The 14,046-nt window shown below is 38.3% G+C and overlaps 1 protein-coding gene across 8 annotated transcripts in view; it reads right to left on the reverse strand.

Moving 5' to 3' along the window:
- Positions 1 to 14,046, reverse strand: part of rnf220a (ring finger protein 220a) — a 234,002-nt gene that overhangs the window by 22,489 nt on the left and 197,467 nt on the right. For 6 of the 8 annotated variants that reach the window (XM_057857258.1, XM_057857257.1, XM_057857263.1 and 3 more), the window contains exons 6-8: positions 13,543 to 13,585; positions 7,912 to 8,036; positions 5,019 to 5,148 (exon numbers count right to left, since the gene is read on the reverse strand). In XM_057857258.1, the coding sequence (XP_057713241.1) occupies positions 5,019 to 5,148; positions 7,912 to 8,036; positions 13,543 to 13,585 (298 nt within the window). The remainder of the gene's footprint in view (positions 1 to 5,018; positions 5,149 to 7,911; positions 8,037 to 13,542; positions 13,586 to 14,046) is intronic. The other 2 variants (XM_057857259.1, XM_057857264.1) reach the window with 1 other exon arrangement.

Below are 14,046 nucleotides of genomic sequence, written 5' to 3' on the forward strand. Positions count from 1 at the left end.
CCCCATAGTATTTTTTAAGAAACGGCACATTTCACGTTAGCAGCATAAAAAGTTTGCGGTATGAACATCCCAGAGGTCTCAGTTGGTCCCCTAATGTGAAAGTTTTCATCATTTTATGTAATCTTTGATGGCCTCTTTGATGTGTATCATACCGTTTGAATTGAAAATGTCCAGAATGTTCTCCTTCGAGGTACTTGGCTCTGCTGGCATCTCATTAATATGTGGCCTTAAATATGGTCCCATCCTTCACTGACATTGGCTGTTCGTGAGATCTTGGTGGCCAAGTGATGATCATCAACATTCTGATAATTTGATTTTTCATTAGAAGTGGGAACCAGACTTAATCAAACGTTGGCCCAAGCCTACAGACGTTGAGGGAAATAAAAGTTGTTGTTTTTTTTTTTATAAGCACACATTTGACACGGTTTTGCAGAGTTCAATCCACTTTCCTCCTGCCTGCCTCTTTATCACTTTGAAAGGACTATGTTCTGTGTGTTTTTCTTCCCTGTGCGTTGATAGGGTGTTATGGCTTGTCAAAACAACAGGGCCTCTCTTAATTCTGCCTGCTGAGGATACTTCAAGCAGCATCTCAATCCATATAGCCAGACATTTTCCTCAAAACGGTTATGGATTCTGTGCTGTCTCTTGGAACCACTGCATAGCTTTCATGACAAAATCCACCTTCTGTGCTTTGTGCTGCAAGTGTATGTGTGCTTGTGTCCACCCTTTTCAAGTTAGTCTCCCCAGGCCACATCAGTTATCTGTGGCACATCACAAGGTGCCCTATTAAGAGTGTAGCAGAAGGGTCCAGGGTCTGCTCCTTTACTGATGCTCAAGAGAGCAAACAGATGGAGAACTGGGAGAGATGAATGGACGTACGGACAGAGGGAAGGACAGACAGGAGAGCCACCTGCTAAACCTTGTGATGCTCTTTAAGATTTAGTTGAGGTTTTTCATTGAATTGTCTTGTCTGCCTGCATGGGTATGAGACAGGCGAGCTGTATGTTAAGAGTCAATCTGAAAGAAGAAGAAAAGGGTGCGAGCAGCAAGAAACGCAAAATGAAAACGTGACCAGGTTCAATAATAAAATAAGAGTGTGACAATATCTCGATACAGCGATATATCGCGATATTTTGCAACCCGATTTGTTATTGATATGCTCCCGCCAAGTATCAATACTTTTAGTTGACATATTGGCCATACAATGGAGTATGAATGCTGTAAACTGCTCAATGTTTGTTGAGCAATTCCTTGGCGGCCCACTAGGGGAGCTCATGAGTGGCGGTGAAGGTAAAGTGCGCACAAGTCGTCTAGAGAAGAAGAGACGAAGCTCCAAGTGGGTTGAAAAAAATAAAAAAGCTCCGTGAGAACGGTGGAGGAAAAAGTGAGAAAATATTGCTACAAATCACACATGTGGACAAACTTTAGATTTTACACCAACAAGAAAGGAAGTAAAGTGAACAAGGACTTTGCTGTATGCAAGAATTGTCTAAGAAAAATAAGGTTCACTGGCAGCTGGTGACGTAGAGGACACCGGAGTTTGTGTGGAGTTTGGTTTGAATAGCTTCCAAGATATATAAGGTGATGTGCATGATAATTAATGTAGCCTACATATTAAAAATAGGTAATTATTGCATTTTTAATTTCTATACATTCATATTTTTTAATTCACTCAATACTTTCAACACAACAACAAAAAATCAGGATTTAAACTCAAAAGCTATTAAGTAGCTAATATTTTTTGTTTTATTTTGTTTTTAAGGTGAGGAAGAATGCGACTGACCGAGTGCGACATCTCAAATACTGAAGCAGATTGGGGAAGTGCTCAAACCAATGCTTTTGGCAACAAAGGTCATATACGAAGAAAAGACCCACCAATTTTATCATTGCCCAACTCCAAGCTCAACTGCTGACAGACACCTACAGCTCTGTTAATTATTTTTTAAAAGATTTAAAACTTTGAAGAAATTAAGGGTGCCATTCATCATGATCTCTCTAAGAGATATATCAGTGGTTGTGGTGTGTTTCATCTATATGTGCAGGTACACAATTTGCAGTAGATGTATATTTTACAGCAATGTTGCACAAAAAAGGTGTCACTGTTCAATAAATGACTTGACAGTACAGTATTTTTTCTATTTTGAAATATCTTTTTTTTTTTTTTTTTTCCGTTTCAACAGTTGTATTGTAGAATATCATGTATCAAATTTCTGACCAGTATATCGATAAACGCTGTATCGTGATATCGTGAGATAATCGTTATCGTGAGCCTTGTATCGCGAATCGTATCGTATCGTGAGGTGCCCTGAGGTTCCCACTCCTATAATAAAATCACAACTTTTAGGGGGTTTTGAATTAACACACTGATTTACAAGTTAAATCGGGTTCTTGGTGATGTTGAATGTCATCCATGAATTTAAACATTCTCAATGAATGTCCAGTCCTTTTCAAAGCTTGATTTTTCTGAATCTCCAGTAATAATCTCTAGGGTTGGGCATCATTTGAAATTGAACGATTCCGGTTCAATGTTTCGATTCCGGTTCCGAACGATTATCGATTCTGATTCTTTTAAGAGGCAGGGTTTAAAAAAAAAAAAAAAAAAAAAAAAAAAAAAAAAAAAAGGAAAAAAGGCAGGGTCAAAAAAATCTATAGTTTAAAAATGTATTAGTTTATTTTAATGTCTTAACTTCTCAATTTTCTTTTAAAATTATATGAATTTAAAATGTATTATTATTTATATGTATTTAAAATGTATGATTATTATTATTACCCTATTTTTCAACTAGCTGCAACTGGGGCCATTTCAATTTTTGACGAAAATGACTGAATTCGTACAACTGTTGTATTTTGCACATTATGATGTACATGACTTCAGTTCTCAACCAAATTTTTAACTAGTTGCTGCAGGTACTTGTGTGTACCTGAAAATTTTCCGATTGGCTAATAAGTTAAGATGGCAGCCTGCCACGATAGGATTCAAGTAGGGCTGCAGCTATCGAATATTTTAGTAATCGAGTAATCGACTGAAAATTCTATCGATTAATCGAGTAATCGGATAAAACAAATATATTTTTAGGTGAAGAGCAATTATAGATATACATGAGAAAACAAGACATTTTATCATTTTCAGTCAATCAATGTCTTTATTTTTGATGTGTATTGTTGAAAACAGCCAACAATTGCATCTCAGATGTAACTAGAATTAAAAAAAAGACTAATTCACTATATATATTATATATATATATATATATATATATATATATATACACACACACACCTAAAAATGCCTTTACGCTTGATAACACACATCGCTTAAAAGTTACGATTTTTTCCCACGTTTTTCAATTGAATTTTTATTTGTGTCAAGCCATTTTTAAGTTCTAGTAAAGTTTTAAGTTAGTCTAAACTGTAAGTCCTGATAGGATTTTGAATTTTTGCAGTGTTCAAAATAAATGTATGATACAGGCTGTATTGGAGCACATTAGGGACTAGTGCTACTTGGTGTTTTATCAATGACTACTGAGCTAAAACTGATAGTTAGCATTATTGAGTTTTTATTTGACACCCTCATCACTCCACAACGCTATGTTATGTTAAAGCCTGTATGTAAGACACGTTAGCCACGCATCGAAAGTGGTCTTAATTAATAGAAACCTAGCCCTCCGCAGGGCTAACGTAACGTGAGCTAGTAGTGACAGTAACGTTAATCTTATATATTAGCGCTTAGCGCTCTTTGTTAGCGCTTAGCGCTCTACTGCTTTAAGATGGCGGCTGTTTGCTAACGCTGCCCAGACGCGGCCTAGTCTGTCATTGTGCATCTAGTTCAACATACATGTGATCTCTATGAGACTCATCAGAGCTAACTGCAACTAACGTAGCATGTGCAGGCTAGTATTTTGCAACGTCGGAGTCGTTTGTAGCGGCTGTCTGCTGCAGTAAGTTTTTTTTTTTTGCTTCTTCCTCTACGCACGTGACATCAGCGCGTTGTCCCGCATTAAAAGTAGTCCGAGCAAAACGTGATGCTTAGAGCTGTCAAAATAAACGAATACTCGAGGTGAATAAAATTACTCGGATCAGTTTTTAAACTCGAGTTACTCGAGTTGCTCGAGTATTCGTTTCAGCTCTAGATTCAAGTCAAAGAAAATTGTGGGCAAAAGAAAAAGCAGTTTTTTAAATGACCTACAACCACTAAGCTTGCTCCCTAAATGTTTCATCAGCTCAAATTTCTTGCCTATGCATTTTATTTTCACTTAATTGTATTTTTTTTGTTACTGTCGCATTTTCCCCGATATTTTAGATGATAAATAATCGATCCAAACAAAGAAAAAAAAAAAATGTTTAAAGGGGTAAATATATGAGAAAAAAAAATATCTCGACCTCTCCTTGATGTCTGCGATTTCTGTATCACGACCGTTGTTATATTGCTATGTTTCACCCATAAAATTCCCCAAAAAACCCAGCTGTGGCCATTCACAACTATGTCTTGACACTCAGTGATACATGCTACATGGAGTTTTTGGATCGAAACAAGGAAAGTACGCGATATTATTTTGTTAAAGTCATGGCGTCTGTAATTCTGCTCTTGCGTGCTCTCGCCTCCAGATAAGGTTTTGCTGTTGAAAAAACATTTTTTTTATAAATGCCCTCCTGTTGAATTTTTCCCCCCCAGAAAATGGAGATTTTAAGCTTTCCAATGATGTATCACACATGCATATCGGACAATTTTGAAATTTGGCCTAATTGGTGGTCTCAGAGCGGAAATCCAAGTCACCTGAGCTTTTTCTGCCATATGTAATTGCTATTAGTAATTGTACCTGCAGTATTAATTAAGGATTTAGCATAGGTTTTTGGGCTGTGGAACGAATTAATCAAATAATAATGTACATATATGGGAAAATCCCACTCAACATACGACCATTTCGACTTACAAACCAGATCCTGGAACGAATTAAATTTGTATGTGGAGGTACAGTACCAACGGTATATTTTTTATTTTAATAAGAATAAGACGTCAATACCTCTGAAGCCTCCTTCCAGAAGTGCAGTAGCTCTGATCCGCTTCTGTCCTGCCCACTCATACTCCTCAAAGCCACGTCCACTGTCACCATCCATGTCCACAGAATCGTCATCACCTAGTACACCCTCACGCTGACACACACATGGGAACATGTTAATGACGCCAAAAGTAAAGATATTGTAACAAAATAATAATAAATAATAAATAATAATAAAAAGTTTTACAAAATGTTTTCTTTTTTAATTATTGGTTTGTAATCAGAACCTAACTGGTAACAATTTCAACATTTAACTGATTAGAGGGGAGAAAAAAACTACACACTTTGAAAACATTCATATTTGTTTATATTTCATTAACTGAACATAAGTTGCAATGCCAATTGTAGGTAAAGCCACCCATTAATTAAATCAATGTAAAATGTAACTTGAATGCCTGTAAGCTGAAAAATAATGTTTAGCAAATAGCTGGGTATTGGAAATATATAGAAGATATGCCAGTTGGTTAATATTAGGAAGTCAGCACATGATGTGTATGATTCATATGCATGGAGTACAGAACACAGACTTCACTATCAGTTGACAAGACAGCTCCTACAGACATTGTGCTAAGACTTCCTGTAGGGGGCCGGGCCAGCCAGAGCATCGCGACAGCGTTCACTGTGATAAACCCAAACACACGCTGCGTTCTAACGCCGGATTCAGGTGGGAACGGAAACAGGACGAAAGTTTTAGTGCATAAAAGCAGGCAGGAGTGTCTCGAGGCTGATTTAGTCGAGGATTCAAGGTCATTATTAGATAAAATAGCACCATGCATGCATTTGAAACATTGCAAAAACAATGGAATGAATGGAAAAAATTTGCATAACTTTAGCTTGAAATATTTATGTAAAATGAATGATAACTGCCCAGTTTTTTACCTTTAACCAAGTTGCGATGACCACCATGGTGGATTTTGTATCCATACACAATAGCTTAACTTTACATTAAAATAATTAGGTAATATTCGGCCAACTGCCCGTTTTTTGGCAAGAAACCAGTAATTTAGACATTTCTACATCCATATAAAAAATTTGGCTTTTAAGTGTTTTATTTTATGTAACATATCAATCTAAAAACGACTAGGGCCAGATAGTCGGCAAGACGTGCTGAGACAATAGTGACATCGGAATTCAACCTAAGTAAGTTGTGATTATATATTTGAAAAAATGCAAAATTTGCTTTTATTGAGTAAAATTAAGATGATTCTGCATGCGTTCCTCAAGTATGAAGTTTCTGATGTGAAAATTTAGTGATTTAGTAGCTGTTGAAAACTTATGTCAAAACTGCACTACATAAAAACTAGGGCTGTCAACCTTATCGCGTTAACGGGGGGTAATTTTTTTTTTAATTAATCACGTTAAAATATTTAACGCAATTAACACATGCGTGGAACAACCCACTCACGCATTGCCGCAAATAGACTATAAAGGCTCTGTTTTGTGTATACACAGATCTAAAAAGCAGCATCAAGTGAGTAAAGCAGATACAAGCATTCATTGGGGACGTGCTTTTAGTTGGTAAAAACTTTGACAGCTCTTTCACAACATCTACAACTATTGTAGCAAGTGAGGTGGGGAAGACTGACAGGAGTTTCTTGTTTTAACACCCTGTATTGGTCCCTATGCAGAGAAGATATACTATTTGCGGCCACCACACACTGTCCTGGTTGCACCACTTCCCATCATGCATTTGGGCAGAACAGTTTAGTCGCTACAGTATCATTTACTGAAAGCTCAACAAATACACTAGATGGCAATATTTAGTCACAATATACAAACTCACATTTATCCTGTAAAAATTATAGTCTTTCTATCGGTGGATCCCTTTCACAGAAAGAATGTTAATAATGTTAATGCCATCTTGTGGATTTATTGTTGAAATACACAAATACAGTACTAATGTACAGTATGTTGAATGTATATATGCGTCTTATCTTTCCATTCCAACAATAATTTACAGAAAAATATGGCATATTTTAGAGATGGTCTGAATTGCGATTAATTACGATTCATTAATTTTTAAGCTGTGATTAACTCAATTAAAAATTTTAATCGTTTGACAGCCCTAATAAAAACAATTTAAGTCGCTATTTAAGGCAAAAACTTGCTATTGATACTGGAAATATAGGTGACAATACGATCCTGAAAATATAGGTGACTATATCTGCATTTGGTGATTTTGTGCATCTAGCTTAAAATCTGAGAATTTTATAGCCCCTTTGTTTTGTTTGAATTTATTGGTGCCGCTGCTCACGGAGACTCATATATGCCGAAAGGAGGTGCATATTTTGGTTTTAGTTCGCTAGCGGCTTTGGTTTTGAAAATATTATAATTTTAAGTTTTTGAAAATAGGCCCCTTCTGGAGCGGCCCCAACCCCCGTTCCCGTCAAGTGATAGTGAAGTCTATGTACAGCACAATACAGTGTTGAAAGCTGCACTGTTTGGAAACGAGGAGGTGTTAGTCTGTCTATATCTACCACAAGTTAATTATTGAGAAGTGAAGTATAGCGTGCTGATCACTCCACTAGTCTACAAGATTGGGTTGTTTGTGATACCAGAGCAGCATGCCAGATGTTAAGATGCACAAGCCTCATCAGGGATACAAGCACACAGAAAAATGTTTAATCTATTTACAAAAAGCTCATTTTGAATGATCTTAAAACATTACTTATTTTCCCGATATGATGCATATGCAAGTTCATCATTTGATAATAAGACGTCGATGGCAACAGAAACTACAAGAGGTTATGTGGTCTACAGCAGAGAGGTGCTTGGACAACTCCGACAGGAAGTTAAGAAAGTGACAAGCTGTCCAACTGGAGGTTAGGCAGAGCGCGGGGTGCCTAGATTTTACTACCTGGATGAGGCATTGCTCCACATGTCTACTCATCTCCTCCTCGCTCCCAGCCAGTGGGGTACTGCACAGCGGACATACCTGCCCCCCATCTTCAGGCTTTCTCCTCTTCATCTTCCCTATGCGGGCTGGATGTAAAAAAACAGAGAGACAATAATAATCACTTTTTTTGACATACAAAGTCAATCAAGACTAAGTCATTGAAGAGACAGGCGGTGCCCAACTCTACCATGTACATGCTCTTTTTTTTTTTTTTTTTTTTTTAGCACAAGTACATTAAAATTTCTGTCTTTGGGGAGAAATGAAAACAACCGCAAATGACATTTGTGTCGACCCTTCACCATCCCTATCACACAGAGCTAATTTGAAATTTAACCGAGCAGAACAGCCATGATCGTGATCAAAGACGTTTTTCCTTAACTGTAAATGGCACACAGGGACATTAATTTTTAGCGAGCGAGGGTGTGGGGAGGCCAAAAGAGACCCAGGCAAGGATGATCGGAGTTTAGGAGTGGGTGAGTCAGTGAAAGGCAATATGCCATTAGTGAAGCGGAGGAGAAATTGGGGTGAGAGAAAAAAAAGTGATGCTAATTGAGTGGAGCGTTGTTAAATAGAGAAAAAGGCTGCTAATTATGGCCAGCAAGGATCTCTGCTCTATCTCCTAGCCGTTAGGGCCAACACGAGAAAGATTTCTGGTTCCACATGAAAACAGAGGGGAAATAATGTAGGGTGATGCTTCAATCTTTATTGTATTGTCATGGACATTAAAAAATGGCTACTTTATAAAGGAACAACCTATTGGGACAATGCACTTTTTAAAGGGAGCCCACATTTATATGCTGGCATGGGAAAACCAATTGAATAAAACCAATTCTTCATTGAGCTGGCATGGGAAAACCAATTGAATGAAACCAATTGTTCATTTAAGAATAAGAAATTCTTCATTTCTTAATTGGCAGTTAAGCAAAAAACAGCCTTAAAATTGTTCAGTCTTTATTTATTATGCTGCTTTGTACTGTGCCGCTGTGGACCAGGATTGGCTGCCAGTGGTTCACAGCTTGAGTACCCAGCCCGCATCGTAGCCCAACAAAACAGGCGAGCCTTGGTTAGCTTTGGCCGGCCTTCCCAGAGCTGCCATACCCCACTTCGACTTGTCGTTGGCTGCCAGCCCAAAAGGTTATGTTAGCGCACTTGACGCCCAACTACTGTGCTTGACTTCCACACTGATGATGCGTATGACATGAATCACCACTACAGCGCATACAAAAAGGCACGTAGGCAGGCAAGAGGAGGAGACGGCAGGAGAGGAGGCAATTTTGGGATAAAACTGCAGCACAGTATATAAAAAGATACTATTGGACAGCATTCTTTGCAGGAGTATGCGATGATTAGGCATGCTCGCTGTAGTGTGACAACTAGTCTGTTCCAAGACAGACTGTGACATAGCAACACAATGTTGTGGAGTGTTGTTAATCTTACCTTAAAAAGTAATTAGTTACAAATTACCTCTCCCAAAAAGTAATTGAGTTAGTAACTCAGTTTTGCCTCATTGTAAGAGTGGTTAGTTACTCAGCAAAGTAACTGACACTACTTTTCATGTTCTACATGTTATTACATTAAACATTCCCTAACATCCTTCACATAAAAGATGCTTATATTAGTTGATTGAATTGAACTGATTTTTTTCATTCCCAAAAAATGTATGTCACACTTTTTTTTTAACTTTTTAATTTCACCTATATACCAGTGTAACGGTACACAAACTAACTTTCAACTGTGAGAAAAAGCCTTTTTGTTTTTCCTGTTGTACTGAACCCAGACCGAACCGTGACCCCCGTGCGAGGTACGTACTAAACCGTGACTTGTGTATATCGTCACACCCCTTTAAATACAGTGGGGCAAATAAGTATTTAGTCAACCACTAATTGTGCAAATTCTCCTACTTGAAAATATCAGAGATGCCTTTAATATTCAACATGGGTAAACGTCAACCATGAGAGACAGAATGTGGAAAAAAAAAACTTTACATCCCTTTATCTCATGTTGTCATCTTCTTCTTTCAAGACACTGGAAACCTGTATAAGAGCCCCTCCTCTTTCCCCCCCAAAACACACACGCATACATGTATTGATGGCAAGTGTCTCCCCTGGGGGAGTTTATATAGATGAAAGGAACTTTGCTGGGGCTGATGGAGAATGAAAGAGCAGACTTTGAGCTCCTTATTTTTTCTCTCTCATTTTTACCCTAACAGAACTCTTTGTCATACAAGCAAACCCATAAGTTACCCACTAACCAACTTATCTAACAACTGTAAATTAAGAATCAGTAATATACAGTGGGGCACATAAGTATTTAGTCAACCACTAATTGTGCAAGTTCTCCCACTTGAAAATATTAGAGAGGCCTGTAATTGTCAACATGGGTAAACTTCAACCATGAGAGACAGAATGTGGAAAAAAACAGAAAATCACATTGTTTGATTTTTAAAGAATTTATTTGCAAATCATGGTGGAAAAAAGGTATTTGGTCAATACCAAAAGTTCATCTCAATACTTTGTTATGTACCCTTTGTTGGCAATAACGGAGGCCAAACGTTTTCTGTAACTCTTCACAAGCTTTTCACACACTGTTGCTGGTATTTTGGCCCATTCCTCCATGCAGATCTCCTCTAGAGCAGTGATGTTTTGTGGCTGTCGTTGGGCAACACGGAATGTCAACTCCCTTCACAGATTTTCTATGGGGTTGAGATCTGGAGACTGGCTAGGCCACTCCAGGACCTTGAAATGCTTCTTACGAAGCCACTCCTTTGTTGGCCTGGCTGTGTGTTTGGGATCATTGTCATGTTGAAAGACCCAGCCACGTCTCATCTTCAATGCCCTTGCTGATGGAAGGAGATTTTCACTCAAAATATCTCGATACATGGCCCCAATCATTCTTTCCTTTACACAGATCAGTCGTCCTGGTCCCTTTGCAGAAAAACAGCCCCAAAGCATGATGTTTCCACCCCCATGCTTCACAGTGGGTATGGTGCAATTCAGTTTTCTTTTTCCTCCAAACACGAGAACATGTGTTTCTACCAAAAAGTTCTATTTTGGTTTCATTTGACCATAACGCATTCTCCCAGTCCTCTTCTGGATCATCCAAATGCTCTCTAGCGAACTGCAGACGGGCCTGGACGTGTACTTTCTTCAGCAGGGGGACACGTCTGGCAGTGCAGGATTTGAATCCCTGGCGGAGCATTGTGTTAATGATAGCCTTTGTTACTGTGGTCCCAGCTCTCTGTAGGTCATTCTCTAGGTCCCCCCGTGTGGTTCTGGGATTTTTGCTCCCCGTTCTTGTTATAATTTTGACGGCACAGGGTGAGGAGGAGTTGAAAGTCTGTGTTGCCAACGACAGCCCCAAAACATCACTGCTCTAGAGGATACCTGCATGGAGGAATGGGCCAAAATACCAGCAACACTGTGTGAAAAGCTTGTGAAGAGTTACAGAAAACGTTTGGCCTCCTTTATTGCCAACAAAGGTTACATAACAAAGTACTGAGATGAACTATTGGTATTGACCAAATACTTATTTTCCACAATGATTTGCTAATAAATTCCTTAAAAATCAAACAATGTGATTTTCTGGGGGGGGGGCGGGGGGGGGGGGGGGTCCTCACATTCTGTCTCTCATGGTTGAGGTTTACCCATGTTGACAATTACAGGCCTCTCTAATATTTTCAAGTGGGAGGACCTGCACAATTAGTGGTAGACTAAATACTTATTTGCCCCACTGTAGATACAGTATATCTTTCAATATGCCGGTGAGGCTCTGAATCTCCTGCCTCTCCTGTTTTAGCTCTAGTTGTTTTGATTAGACAAAAAAAAAAAAAAAAAAAAAAAAAAAAACATCTCACACGCTTCATGGATACATCATTCAAGAAAAGTTTAGGGCAAGTGACTTTTTGGTAATACAAAAAAAAAATTATATATTATCTTGTAGCGTCTACAACAGGGGTGCCCAACGCTCTCCTTGAGAGCACCTATCCAGCTTGTTTTCCATGTCTCCCTTCTTTAACACACCTAAATCAAATGATCAGCTCATCAGCAAGCTCTGCAAGAGCCTGATAATGGTCCTGATTATTTGATTCAGGTGAGTTGGAGGAGGGAGACATGGAAAACAAGCGGGGTAGGGCTCTAGAGGACCGGACTTGGGCACCCGTTGTCTACAAGAAGAACTATTTGGGGGGTTGACCGAGCGTTAAAGATGACGCTCGTCTTGGTAAATGATAATGCTAATAATGACGTTTTTTTTTTTTTTTTTTTTTTCTATTCGTGATTAAATGCTATTTTTATGTATAATTCTATTTCCTGTTTCAATTGTATTTGTTTTTACGTTCTATTGAGTTAATGTGATTTTTATGATCTTCATGTCATGTAAAGCACTTTGAATTGCCTTGTGTTGAATTGTGCTTTATAAATAAATTTGCCTTTGCCTTTAACGAGAACATGAATGCTATGCTAACGCTCTGAGCTACCTCGCCAATCATCGTCATGTTTGCAACGGCGTCACCACCCCTTTCCCGCCTCCCACTCTGTTCTCTCCCTGGCAGCTGTGACAAAATTAGGCAACTTGCACTTCATTCCACCAAATTTTAGCAATGCAGCCCTTCACATCCTCAGTAATGGTAATAGCGTTGCATAGATGTCAAGAGTCATTAGATTACTCACTACTGAAAAAAATAATGCCGTTAGAAAAGCCGTTATTAACAACACTGGCGTTGTGTAATCTAACACTGCGATCAGCAGGAAATTCAGGAATGACCAAAAAAATTGTGTAGTCTGGGTCAGGCATAAGTCTGACTTCAATTGACACCCACTCCAAAGATGACCAATCAGAGTGAAGAATTCAAATTTTAATATTAAATATTCAAATTAAATCCAATCAGATCTACCAAGCGATCAATAAACAAATACAGTCCTATGATAAACATGTGTATGTTAAATTGATACTTATAAATGTAGCATTTCTGTACTGCTTTTTTGATGAAAAGATGAAAGCATGATGTTTTTAGTGGAACACTGGGATCCTTGGCTGACTTTTATTTGTTCTGGGAACCATTTTTTTGCAAATTAAGTACTCACAGTGACAATCACAATCTCAGGCTGGATTTACACTGCAAGTAAATTAAGTACCAGGCAGTATTAAAATGTAGATACAATTATTTTTTACATGACAAAAGAGTCAAATGAGTTTGAATATAGGCCATCAATGTGTGCATGATGTCATCAAAATCTGCACAAAACAGCACTTAGAATAACATTCTTTGTTACTCACTTCTGCACTTGGAATTTGGGCATTGTGCACGTGAGTTGTTTCATGTGCTCAGTCAATATTAACAGTGTCACTCGGATGTAAACTGAATGAACAAATTGGGAATGGGTATTAAATAACAATAGGAAAACTGCAATGTAAATCCAGCCTACAAAACAGGTAGTGTAAATTAAATCAGCTGTCTTTCAATTTAAAAAATTAAAGGTCTAGGAAATAGTATGATAAAGTTTAAATTACAGTACTATGTGAGATGATTTAATTTAAAAGTAATAATACAATAATAAGAGGCAGTGAAAGGATGAAAGCTAATTGTTTACATACCATTCAGCCGTGTTTGTCTGTTAGCGCGAACTCGTAAAAATGTCTGCAAACAGAGGAGACAATACAACAAAATATACATTAGATTATCAAGAAACATTTGAATGAATTGCCATGTACAAATGTGGCTGTGGGAAACGAGATTGCAATGGATACTAAATGGTTAAGCAAGTCTAAAACCTACTTCTAGCTTGTTTTCCACATCCTCCATTCCAACAGGGCTCTCCACACAGCTGTTTGAACAGCCGCAAAACTAAGTACAGTACCAGCACGAGCGTACTTCTAGACTCAGCACACGAGGATCAACATTTTGCGGCGTCGATATTTTAAAACGGATTGGAAAGGATTGAAACTGCCGCTCATTCTGCCGACTGTAAGCCACACACTACGCCATGTTAGCTGTTATGATCACGTGACTGTAGCAGACGGAAGTATGGAGAATCAAGGTTCCTCTAAATTTTAACCACCAGAGGGAGCCAGAGAAATTCATTTCGCGTTGGTCCGGTG

Source organism: Corythoichthys intestinalis, chromosome 14 (genome assembly GCF_030265065.1).
Source record: "Corythoichthys intestinalis isolate RoL2023-P3 chromosome 14, ASM3026506v1, whole genome shotgun sequence".
In the NCBI taxonomy this organism is placed as follows: Eukaryota; Metazoa; Chordata; class Actinopteri; order Syngnathiformes; family Syngnathidae; genus Corythoichthys; species Corythoichthys intestinalis.